We start from the raw sequence: 12,791 nt of genomic DNA, 5'->3' as shown, positions 1-12,791 counted from the left end.
TTTCAGCAAAAATAAACCAAAAGAAGAGATAGTGTGTTTGTAACTTATGCGTTCCCTATTAGTTTTATAGCCAAAAAGGTAAAACATATTTATAATAGCTGTTCCAATATGAAGGATTTGTTGTTTTTGCGATAGAGATTTAAATTCATCTCCAGAACTCAAAATCTAGATTCACAATTGTAACACAAGGAAACGAAATTAACATTTTCCGAGGTGCAAATCATTTGAAAACTGATTTTCACACATTTAGGGGCACTGAATGCAAATTTTTATTTTTTCTATCAGCTCTCGTTTCCGATACAACTTTTAAAAATACAAGGTAAAAATTCATTTGAAAAAATTTCTGCAACTTTGTAGCAAAAGGGTAAAATATAAAAAAGATTAAGAAAAACGTTTTTAACTTAATGATCAATTTTCCTGAAAATTGTGAGTAATTTACCGTGACTTCTGTACGTTTCCTCGTTTTGTAAAATACGGGAACTTTGGAAACATTTTAAACCAAAATCAATCTTGGACATTTATTAATGCACAAGTCAGCACAAGTGAAAATGCAGAAAGCTGCGAACTAAATCAATATTTTCAGTATCAAATACATTACTAAACAAAGCTTCCTTTTGTGATGTTAGCAATAATTATAATGTTCAATTTTCAATTTTCGGAAAAAAAATTTAATTTATTTTTCAAGTCGCTGTATTTTCGGAACAAAATTATCTAAACAAAATCTGTATCGTTTTCTTCGGGAATTTGCCCCTTCGTGGTATTTTTCCCTATAATCTGTATCGTTGAATGAATGAAGGATAATAAATAGATTCAAAATAGTTTTTTGTTGTTCATGTATGTTAGTTACTTTATCAGTTATCATTGATCGGTTTAACTCTAAACGGATTAGTTTTAAAATTACAAAATCCCTCAAAACTAGAAGTGAGAGACAAAATCTGACAAAAAAATCGAATTTAGGACGTAAATATCTTCCAAAATCAGTTTGTGTTAGTTTTTCTCTTGTGAATTAATGCCCCGTTATCAGTCGACTATTTTTCAACAAGACTGTTAACATCAGCAACACTGAACAGCTAACACAGATTTCGAAACTGTCGACTCTCTGAGAGAGGGCTTGCTACTTCTAACGACTCTCTGTGAAAGGGTCTCTAAAGTCTACCAAACACGCACTCAATCGAAAACAAATTTATTGTTCGGGCGCGAAAGCAATTTAGAACACTGATATTGTAAGTACCGGAAACTAAAATAACAAACCCCTAAATTTAAGATTATTACATGTAAATTATATTTACAGTTTGAAGCAGTGTTAACTGCTATCAGAAATCGGCGTTTTTATTTATTCCGTCCGCAACAAAGACAATCCATTAAGCTAAACATTCGGAATATCTGTTAATGATTTTTGACTTACGCTGCTGAATTTAAAGATCTACAACAATTATATCGCCGAAACTGCTTTCAACGAGTTTTCATTACTCTTCTATTGTTTCATATTTTACGAAATATATCTGATTTTGTTCAGTGAAATTCGAGGAGAGGTGGAGGGGCAATGTACAGCTTACATTGTAGACTCGTTTACAACTTTCTTCCTCCTTTCGATCTTTCAAAACGTTCGTTTTTCGCCAGATATTAACGTTCCTTTATATTGAGTGATTTTTGAAAATTTGGAAACTTGACTGGAGAAGAATATGAAGTATTTTCAAGCAAAGGCCGGTGAATCCTCTCACCCAAGTTTCTTTTCTCTGAAGGTTTCCATCTTTGAGGCACGGGATTCAATGTCAGAGGCTCCCGGTTCAGATCTCGTTTGGAGAGAGGAGTTGAGGACGAAAGTGGACACTTCAAGTGATATCATATTTCGCTTGTCACGTAACTCTAGTTGTAGAATAAGTCCCATTATCTGGATTTTACGTACTCATTTCAAGACAGAAATAAAACCAAAACTAAGAAAAAATCCATAATTTATTAACCTGTACCCAGTACTAATATTTCAGAAATAATTATTCTAATAAAACTTAAAAATCCTTTAAAAATTTTAAAATTGCTTTAATGTTGGTTAATTGTGATGATTTTAATAAATTTCATTTTTGAGATTTTTGAGATTGATTAACCCCCTTTTTCAAATGCACATTTATAACTTAATAACTTCCCCAAATAACTGTGAAATCAAATAAACGCATTGAAATTTTACCAGGTTTTGAATTAAAATGTAGTAAACTTCTATATCAGTAATCTATAAAAAATATCACCTGTATCATCAGATATTCGTCAACATATATCATTTTCCAGCCCTTTTAATGCTGCAGCTTTCATTTTAAGACATCATTATGGGCGTTCCTTTTAGAGTTTTGGAGAAAATAATGAATATAAATCTCTATTTTTACGTCCAATTCTAACAAATGTAACTTGGATATTCGAAGAATTAATAATTTTTTTCTATAAAAAACCTTAAACTTTATTAATTCCCCCCGCAGTTTAAAAATGACGAAGTCTTTGCATTCCGAGTATTGGTTAATTATTTTCACGAAAAAAATTTAACGTTAAATGTCTCGGAAAATATATTTTTTTCACCATAAACTTAAATTTTCAAAAAACCTTTGAACACCTAAATTGTTTTATTGACAAAAGGAAGTTTGGGTTCTGATTAGTTGAACGAACTTTGATATCTTCCACAGAATTTGAGATCTAGAAAGTCAACTCAGATTTTCCACATGATATCATAATGTGATTTCAACATGGTGCAATACGGTACATCAAGATTCTTAGCTGACGTCCAAAAAATTCAAATTATAAAAATAAAGTATTTTCCCTAAAAAACAGTTGTCAAAGTCGGAAAACGTTTTTGTCAAAGACTTAGACGAAGGTGACAATTTTCGTTGAACAAATGGAATACTGGAATTTTTTTCTTATCCTTTTACATTTCAACATTTAATTTTTTTATTATCGGTACGAGATCCACCAGGTCTTACCGTTATTTTTGTAGTTGGGAATAACTTTAGAATTACAAAAATGGATTCACTAAAAATTTTCATTTTTGACACACTTTCACTTACAAATATCTTAAAATGTCTATTTGTTCGGTCAATAAATCTTGTAAAGGTGTTAAACATTTTATTCTCAAACCGTGAAAAACATGAAATCTCACAAGGGAAAACCGTGAAAAATCGGGAATTTGAAAATAGAAACCCGCTGCCCACCCTGCATTCTCAAATGTTGAATTTAAGTAAAAATCAGTGTTGTCTAATGCTTTTCATATCGATGTAATCGATACACACCAAGTACATTGATGCTCGACATACTTCAATGCAGTGTTCCGAATATCACTCAATTCTCATGAGAGACACTGAAACGTTTTCAACAGCGAAAGCAAAACCTAAATTGTCGGTTGGTTTATCTCCCAGTGGGGCAAAGATTGTGTTCGACAGCGCTGCTCCGAGAATCAAAGAAATAAAATTTGAAAGAGAGACGTTTCTTCTCCAGTTAGAATTCTCAACTGAGTGAGGAGCTACCTGATTTTCAGTTTCTTTTTTCAGTCAATAACTTTTCTTGCTCAATCACTCACTCACTCACTCGTTTACTGATCGATGATCGAATGCTGTCTGCCTGATACATCTAGCTTTGTTGTTGCTGTTGTTGGGGAGGATTAAAATAGTCATTCAAACACGCAGGCAGTACGTATGAACAAATGTTTCTGCCGCTTTGCCAGAAAGTACGCAGGCAGTATGAACCGATGCAAGGCCGCATTGATTGAGTTTGAGTGAGTGAGTGAGTGGATTTTCGAATTGGATCTGGTATCAGTCAGTGTCTCAATCACTTCTGATACACAAGGTAGTGAGCTTGAGAGATCGACTTAGATGCGAGTCTGCTCTCGCTTTTGAATCTTGTTTACATTGACTTCGCATTGTCGCTCTGCCGATTCTCTAGGGAACAACAGGCAGCAACAATCGGCTTTGAATGTTTCCAACTAGAAACCTATCATGAGCGTTTCTTCCGAGTGATTTTCGGAAGACTGCTTCAATGGTTGTCAGTGAAACAGAGAATTGCGTATAACAGTTTTTATATATAAAATGAAGAACAGAATGTTACCGGCTTACTTAATGGACGGTCTGCAGTACGGCAACGATGTACATAACTACAATACGAGAAGAGCCCACGATTTCAGATTACCGAATACGAGAAAGGAAATGACAAAACGATCAGTTTTCTACAACGGTCTAAAAATGTTTGACAGCCTGCCGCAGAATATCAAAAACAGTTCAAACATAAACATTTTCAAGAAACTGACAATACAGCACGTTAAACAGACAATTTGAAATAATGACTAATTCTAAAAAGGATCATATGCTTGTGATGAAGATCTGGCGAAATACCAGATATAAAATTGTACGGTGATGGACATACGCGGGAGTTAGATAAACAAGTCGTACAGAATTATATAAAATAATGCAAACAAAATTATCCATAGGATAAACTGTCCCTCCCACTTCTAAAGAAGCACATGGGGTGGAGGAAGGACCCAATTGGGCCTGTGGGACCACACAAAAAAATTCAGTGGAATTCTAGTGCAATGCACTACAATCACTAATTGAAGTATGAAAACCGAATTTTAAATCTGGATATTGAAATTTTATGCTAATTACACAATGCAACAAAATTCACATTTTTCCTCTGGACAAAAAATATATAAATTAAGAGCTAATTTTAGATAATTTGAGGGCGCTAATCCCAAATATGGAATTAGTTTTTTTCATCAGTTCAAGTTTTCGAGTTAACTTCTAGGAAAAGATGAAAATTCTTTATATAAATTTTGCACTTGTTTAGAATTTAAAGGTTTTAATTCAATGATCTACTATCCCGAAGACCAGGAGTAACTTTGAATTCTAAGGAAAAAAAGTTATAGAATTTTTCTTTTTGTCAATTTTTTCCCAGCTCTAAAAAATAACAGAATTTTGAACAATTTGAAATGTGATGATGATGCTTCTAATAAATTCTACCCGCTTATTTTCACCACTTTCATTACTTGTAACTTTCTATCCGTCTATGAAATTTCATTATCTTACGAGGTTCTCTCTAAAAAGAACATCACTTTTCACCGATAAAGCCGATGAACAAACATAATTTATGGTGATTAATCTCTTTATAAAAGAAGACATTTTAAGAAAATGTATTAGCAAAACAAATTGTTGTTATTTCTTGAAGAATAAGTCAAATCGCTTTGCAGTCTTCAACAAAGTTGTTGAATGAGTAAAAATCTTCAATATCAAACAATCAACGACTATCTTGGATGATGTCAGAAATTGTTGTTATTTTATCTATTGAAATTTAAAAAAAAAAGTGGAATTTAATTTATTTTAAGCGTTGCAGATCTTAAACTGAAATAAGGCTATGATCATTTAGTATCCGGGCAGTTACAAACGTGTGTATTTTAAAAACTATTCATTTGATCGAAAAACTTTCTATGGAGGAAATGAAGATGTTAAAATGACATTTAATGTAAAAATATAAAAAAAAATATTTATCAATGATTCCAAGAAATACTCTAACTTTTCCATAAAATCTCTTTTCTATCTATGCACACTTTTTTCAGTGATGTATTGATTTATTTTTTTTTACCACAGAAGCAAAACCTTTGCAAAATCATGCTATTTTACACAAAATCACCTGGAAAAAGCAAATGAAATCGTGTTGGAACTTTTTCATGAATAGGCATCTGGATGAATTTGATCTCTTAAATCCGGTTTTAACATAAATTTTTTTGACCATCAGAACACATCTGTCATATTGCGTAAAAAGCGGATGCACAGATAACAGCCTTTGGAACTGATCATTATTCGTTAATTACTTGGTGTCTACTAGTCAGGCAACACGTTTTGCCTGCCGGAAATGGATTTTTTTGCATTATTTAAGGAGTCTGCATTCAGTTATTCCCAATAACCATAGACTTTTTACCATATTTAAGATCAAGAGTTCCTCTAAGATGCTTGGTTTGAACTTCGTGAGCATCATAGGAAGCTCCTTATACTTCTTTGCCATTTGATCCAAAAAAAAACCAGAAAAAATCAACAGTTCATGAGCTTTCAAGTCAACAATGAAGAATTTTCGAGGCGCAAAATGCGTAAAAGGAGCAAATTTGTGCAAAATTATTTTTATCATGTCTTTTTGCGTCGTAAGTATCTCAAACACACGTAAGCTTAAAAATCTATCAAAAATAGGCAAGATAGTCATTTTTATAACCAACACAACGCTACTAAAGTTTTGCATATCCGAGCTCTATTAACGTAGATATTACTGAAATAAAGTGCCCGGATACTAAATGATCATAGCCTTATCAAGATCTGAATTCTTGATTAATGAAGGATTATAAATAGATTTCAATTCTCTTTTCAGTTTCCATGTAGATTTGTTAGTTTATCAGTCATCAAACAACTTTTTTAAACACTGATCAGTTTTAAAATTTCGGATGATTTGAATTGAGGACTCCAAAATCTTCCAAAACCAGTTATTAGAACATAGGCACCAAAAATGCTTTTCCGTTATCCTATTTAATCGAGAATCAGATCAGACAGAAAACTCCGAATAATTATTGTCGGTTTTAAATTTTGTTTTGAATTGTTTTTCGTTAAAATTGAAATAACCTACCTGTTTCCCTTTAAATGTGTGCAATCAGTGACCGAACTTTATTTAAATTCCAACTCGAGATTTGATTTTAATGTGTTCTACGTCTACAGTTGCGTTCAAAAACAATGAAATCACGCGAAGCTGCGCACCCACTTCCAACTGGCAAGTTGCCATTCTCTCTCGTTTGATATTTTTTCATGAAATTTTCACACAATCTAGTTCAACTATCCAACTAACGCTCTACAAAATCTATACAATGACTGGAAACAAAGATATATCTATTCTCGTAAAAAGGGAAATTTGGTATTTCTTCTCTAAATTTGCTGTATCTTTGGCAATGTTTCATTAAATGTTGAAATTTGGTCCAAAGATGTTAAAATGTACCTGGCCAAGTTTCGTCAAAATCGATGAACGCTATAAAAAATGGTGCCGGTGCTTGGTTTTATCTTTCACAAAATCAAAAGTCTCATAAATAATCTTGTAAATTGATAAAAACTTCATTCGTGCTTTGTTTAGGAATAAAAAATGTTTCAACAGAGTTCATAATAAGAAGCATAGAGTTTCAGAAATGACCTGCTAAATATACTGATAAACAAATTTCATACAAAATTCAAGCGAGTATTATATTCGCTCTTGTGTTTAAATACCAGCTCTGTTGGTACAATTTCTATTTCTTAACAAAGGAGGAATGATGTTCCTATCAATTTACAAGATTTTTTGTGATGAATTTTGATTTTATGAAAGAAAAAACAAGAAAACATTGATTACGATGTTTTCCATACAAAAAAAAAAAATGAAATTGTCTGTCGGGCCATAATGAACCTCATTCTCTACCCGGCAACATTTTTCATCACGTTCATCGATTTTGACGGAACTTGGCCTGGTACCAGATCAAGCATTTTTACATCTTTGGACCAAATTTCAAGATTCTTCAATGAAAATTGTGAAAGATACAGCAAATTTAGTGAAGCAATTCCAAATTTCCCCTTTTTACGGGAACAGCTGTATCTTTGTTTCCAGTCATTGTGAAGACTTCAAATTTTGTAGAGCGTTAGTAGAATAGTTGAACTAGATTGTGTGAAAATTTCATGAAAAAATATCAAACGGAGCTTGTCAAAGATAGAAGTCGGTGCGCAGCTTCACGCGATTTCATTCTTTTTCGAACGCCTTAGTATGTTTACCTACATGCCTGAATGAATAAAAAGGTTTTTAAATCATGTTGACATCAAGAAAATTGATTTTTAAACTTGATGAGAGATTTTCGTATTTTTTTATGGGTCATACTATATCTGATATGAGTACCCAGCAGCAACCCAAAGTCCCATAAAAAAGGTACAAAAAAGCATACTCAGCCCCATCATTGATCTGAAGTACGTTCTATGTAGCTTAAAATTCAAGTTTTTATTGATACTTTCAAGTTCCAAAACAGTTCTAAAAGACCTTCTATTCAGCTTCCAGCAGCTTTTCAATTCAGCTTAAAAAATCAAAAAATGAGCGAAAAAATTCTCTCTCTAACTCAATTGCACCCTTGGCATTAGTTCATATCATCTTATCTTGTTTATTAACTATGTTCAGTACATGGTGCCGCCATGATGCCGCGCGTCGGATTCCAAACTCGACTGATTGCGGTTTGCCGACCTTCGTCGTGACAACCGAAATCGCCACCACTAGGCCACGCCTAGATGTTGTTCTCACTGAAATTAAGACGCGAAGTGGTGATACGGTTTTGTAGCATATCTGCAGGCCAGCCGCACCCGTCCAACCAGACAGCCAGCCAGTCAGGAAGAAAGCACCCCTATGCACTTTTTGTGACTTTGTGATTCCCGTTAAGAGTACTTCTGTGCCCTTTTTGTGACTAAAGTCCCTTACAACGATTATATAAAACACTTTTGCAACTTTCAAGTTCAATAATGAGTACATACAGTTCACATACAAATCACTTTTGCAACTTTCGAGTTCGAACTATTGTTCACTAAAGGGAATTGCGCAGGGTTTGTCTTTGTCAGCCTAGATGTAACTTTCAAAGCCTTCATTCAAGTAAAAATGCGACTTTTGGTTGCTTGGGTAACGACTGGAGGGAACTGGGAGCTTTTAAATTTTATTTCTTGGTTATAACTAGTTAAAAACAATCCTTGAAAAGGATAAACAACTCAAAAATACTCTCTAAAACAATATTTCCATCTCTCCCTCCAACTTGCAGATGTCCCGTGGCTTCACCGACCTGTTGTGGGACTACGCGGTCTTCATCGCGTTCATCGTGTTCTCCACCTTGTACCCGCTGTGGAGCAGATTCTTCGGCAAAAAGGAGAAAACCAAGGCCGACTATGTGTTCGGGCTCGGCAACATCTCGATGGTGGCGATGATGCTTTCGATCGCTCGGGGCACCCTCGGGGTCCGATCGGTGCTCGGTTACCCGAGCGAGCTGTTCTATCGGGGAACGGCCATGTGGGAGACCCTGTACGGAATGGTGACGGCCTATCCGATCGTGTGCTTCGTCTTCATACCGGTGTACTTCAACTTGGGCGTAACGTCCGTGTATCAGTATTTGGATCTGAGGTAAGACGTTTGTATTTTCGATTCCGTTGATCGTGTTCAACTAACCATTGATTTTGTTCCTGCAGGTTCAACAGTCGGCTGGTTCGTTGCCTGGCCTCGGCAACCTACATTGTTCGGGCGATTCTCAATCAGGGTGTAACGGTTTTCACCCCGACGGTGGCTTTGACGACTGTCATCGGGATTCCGTACTGGGTCTCGCTGGTAGCCATTTCAGTGATCAGTATTATCTTTAACCTACTCGGAGGTCTGAAGGCAGCCATTACGGCGGACGTTATTCAAACGGTCACCATGATTCTGATATCGATTGGTATCATCATCCAGTCCATGGTCAACGTTGGAGGCTTTGAGAAGATTTTCACAATTCCTGCAGAAAATGGTGAGATGATTTTTTAGTATTACAAGGAAGTAGGTTGTCTTATCAAGATTTTTTCTAGGACGCTTGAACTTCTTCAACTTCACTGGTGATATGACGGTTCGAGTGGACACAACGTCCGCCTGGCTTGGGCAGCTGTTCATGTCCATGAGTATCTTCGGATGTCAGCAGAACTTTGTCCAGCGGTATCTGAGCATGAGCACCTTCAAAGAGGTTCGTCGAACTCTGATGAGCAACATCCCCATGGTCATCGGCTTGTTTTCTCTGGCTTGGATCGTTGGCCTCGGGGTGTACTCGGTTTATGCCGATTGTGATCCGATGTCTGCCGGTTACACCAATCGAATGGACGAAATCCTTCCCTTTTTCATGGAGGACAAGTTCTCGTACCTACCGGGAGTGTTGGGACTGTTCATGGCTTCTCTTTTCAATGGAGCGCTTAGCTTGAACGTATCCAACCTAAACTCCCTGGCCACGGTGACCTGGGAAGACTTTCTGGCTCCTCTACCAAGATTCAAGGGTATCACGGACAAACAACAGCTTACGATAATCAAGTTCATCGGATCGGTCTATGGAGTTGCTATCATGGGCGTTGGTTTTGCGGTAGGACTACTATCGGGTGTCATCGAGAGCAGTTTGCTGATGACTTCAGCTACCTCGGGACCATTACTCGGAGTTTTCATTCTGGCCATGTTGGTTCCAGTTGCCAATTGGAAAGGAGCTGCTGCTGGAGTAATTATATCCCACATCATCACCCTCTGGATCACCTTCGGTAGTTTGATGGTCAATAAGGAGACTGTCCTTTTGCCAACCAGTATTGAGGTATGACTGCTATTTCCTATAACCAAGAACCAAGTGAATCCTAAAAACTTTTCCCTCTTTTTACAATTTAGGGCTGCACCAACGAAACCTTCTCGGCCGGAATCACCAAACCTTCCCGATCCTGGCTGCTGGCAAATACGCCGCTGGAAATCGAGTCCGACTTTTCCTACCTGGAAACTCCTCGGGAACCGCAGCTAACCGAAACCGAAAGTCAGTTCCCGGAATCGCTGTACGCCGTGTCCTACATGTACTACAGCCTGATCGGCACATTTATTACCGTTGTGGTCGGAACGTTAGTCAGCTATCTGACGCACCACTCGGATGACGCCTACGATCACAAACTCCTCCATCCGGCCGTTTATCGGCTCAGCAAGATGCTCCCCGGTAAGGAACGTCGCTACGTTCCGAATCCCTCGATCAAGCCGAAAATCCCGAGCGACGATCAGTGCAAGGTGCCTATCGACAAACTGGAACAGGACAATGCGGCCTTCGATGGGAAAAACGAAGGATTAGAGGAAAAGCAGCCATCGGCTGACGTTTTCGTTGTTAATCTGACGAATGATCTGAAGAAGGCGGAAAGCGACAGAACTGCAATCAACAGCAGCCGCAGTCCAAACGAGCTGTACCGGAAGTTGGATGAGGAGTTGACGGATGTTAGGACGTGACGAGGTGGACCAGTTTTTTTTCTTTCTAATCTTTTTTTTTTTTTATTACAACTTATCCATAGGTAGTGAAAGTATTGATTGTTTGTATTGTAATTTTATAGAACATGCAAGACTGTGATAAGAGCTAAGTATTTTTTTCTATATGAATAATTTTGAACGCAGACTTTTCTATTGCTAGATCCTTATCTAGTGCAGTAAGAACAGCCAGGGTAGTCACTAGTAGATTTCTATTCTGTTAATTTAGTTAATAAAAGGAAGGTCCTTGAGTACGTCGGATTGTTTCGTTTTTACTGTAGTTGAGCAGGGCACTAATCCCTTTAGAAACCTAAAAGTTCTTTAAAAATTGTTTTATTTGTTTTTCAAAACGTCTTTGAAAAGGACCTTTTATATACATACATTTATGACAAAGTGTATAAATCGAAAAAAAAAATCAGTTTTCATATTTTGTTTGGTTTCTCTAAGCCCACCGTGCAAAGTCAAGAACACTGCGGGACCACCGCTGCAATGTTTGTACGCCAAAAGGTTAACCATCCTTGCCGCCCCGTAAGTGAGTGCCAAATCAATTAACGGTCATCAATTAGGGAAACATGTGAGGAGGGTGTAAGCCACGCAGCCGATCCGCACATTTACGGTCCCCCCCGGGTGTGACTTTTGCTCATTTTCCACCGTACCTATTCGGGTGAGGCCAAGATGATTGTTTGAGTGTCTCTTTCTATAAACGTAAGCGAACGTTTCAAATTGTGCGCAGGTTATGCGCTTCTCGAGTGGGTGTGCGTCGGGAAAATTCTGACATCGAGTCAGGGCAGATCTTGGGTAACACGAATCAAATTCAGCGGTAGTTTGTGTCGTTTGGATTGGTAAATCCTCACTTCGAAAGTTCAAGTCTTCATTAAACAAATCAGCAATGATTTTTTTCAAAACTAATCAACAGTTACAACATATTAAACATTTCCAACAAATTATTGAAACACTTCACATTCTTTCTTATAATGGTTTTCTCAGAGTCAAGAAGTTAAATAATCCCAAGTAACAATTTAAGTTTTATAAGAAACTGGAGGAGCGCTGCAAAACTTAGTTATAAAACAGCGTTTAGTTATATAAACCCCATTAAAACATCTAAAAAACACTTATAAGTGTAAAAAGGCCCACCTACAGGAGGTTCTGAAGTGAACTTTTCAAGTACCTTACACAACCATATGGACTTATAAGGGTTTTTCCGAAGGCATGTTCCAGATAATAATTTCTTCTGACTTTCTGACACAAAACAAAAAAAATCCGAAAAAGGGTTTTTAAACTGCATTGATTAAAATGAAATAATCTTAAACAATTAAAAATAAGAGTGAACTTTTTTTTCGACCAAGACACAAAAATGCCCTTCTATCATATTACTTCAAATATCTTAATCGATTTAATCGGTTACTTTATGGATAAAGTTGATGCGCTTTTAGTTTTATCGGTTGATTTTTCGATAAACTCGAATATAGACCGCGCGCCCTCGTCATCTTCCGAAATAGAATATTTTAATAAATATTCTCCAAATATTAAATAAATCAAATATTTTTTCAGGATTGTTAATACATTGCGTTATATCAGTTTATGATATATTATTCAAATTTCAAAACATCAATCGTTGCAATTTTTAACGAATAATGCTAACTATTATAATATTCCATGAAAAATTCGTTTTAATTTTCATTTATTCCATAGGAAAATGGCGATTCAATGAAAAACCTTTTTGACTTGAAGAAACCAACTATAAATTCAACAAT

General features: G+C 36.2%; 1 protein-coding gene across 4 annotated transcripts in view; it reads left to right on the top strand.

Annotated features, from left to right (window-relative positions):
• Positions 1–11,291, top strand: part of LOC129742262 (sodium-coupled monocarboxylate transporter 1) — a 93,291-nt gene extending 82,000 nt beyond the window's left edge. For all 4 annotated transcript variants that reach the window (XM_055734150.1, XM_055734145.1, XM_055734157.1 and 1 more), the window contains 4 exons: positions 8,810–9,165; positions 9,231–9,541; positions 9,600–10,357; positions 10,429–11,291. In XM_055734150.1, coding sequence (XP_055590125.1) covers positions 8,810–9,165; positions 9,231–9,541; positions 9,600–10,357; positions 10,429–11,022 — 2,019 coding nt within the window. In that variant the 3' untranslated portion in view covers positions 11,023–11,291. The remainder of the gene's footprint in view (positions 1–8,809; positions 9,166–9,230; positions 9,542–9,599; positions 10,358–10,428) is intronic.
• Positions 11,292–12,791: the final 1,500 nt, after the last annotated feature.

Source organism: Uranotaenia lowii, chromosome 1, assembly GCF_029784155.1.
Source record: "Uranotaenia lowii strain MFRU-FL chromosome 1, ASM2978415v1, whole genome shotgun sequence".
Classification (NCBI taxonomy): Eukaryota; Metazoa; Arthropoda; class Insecta; order Diptera; family Culicidae; genus Uranotaenia; species Uranotaenia lowii.
Note: the sequence above shows the minus strand (reverse complement) of the source record. Positions and strands in the feature narration are given on the sequence as shown.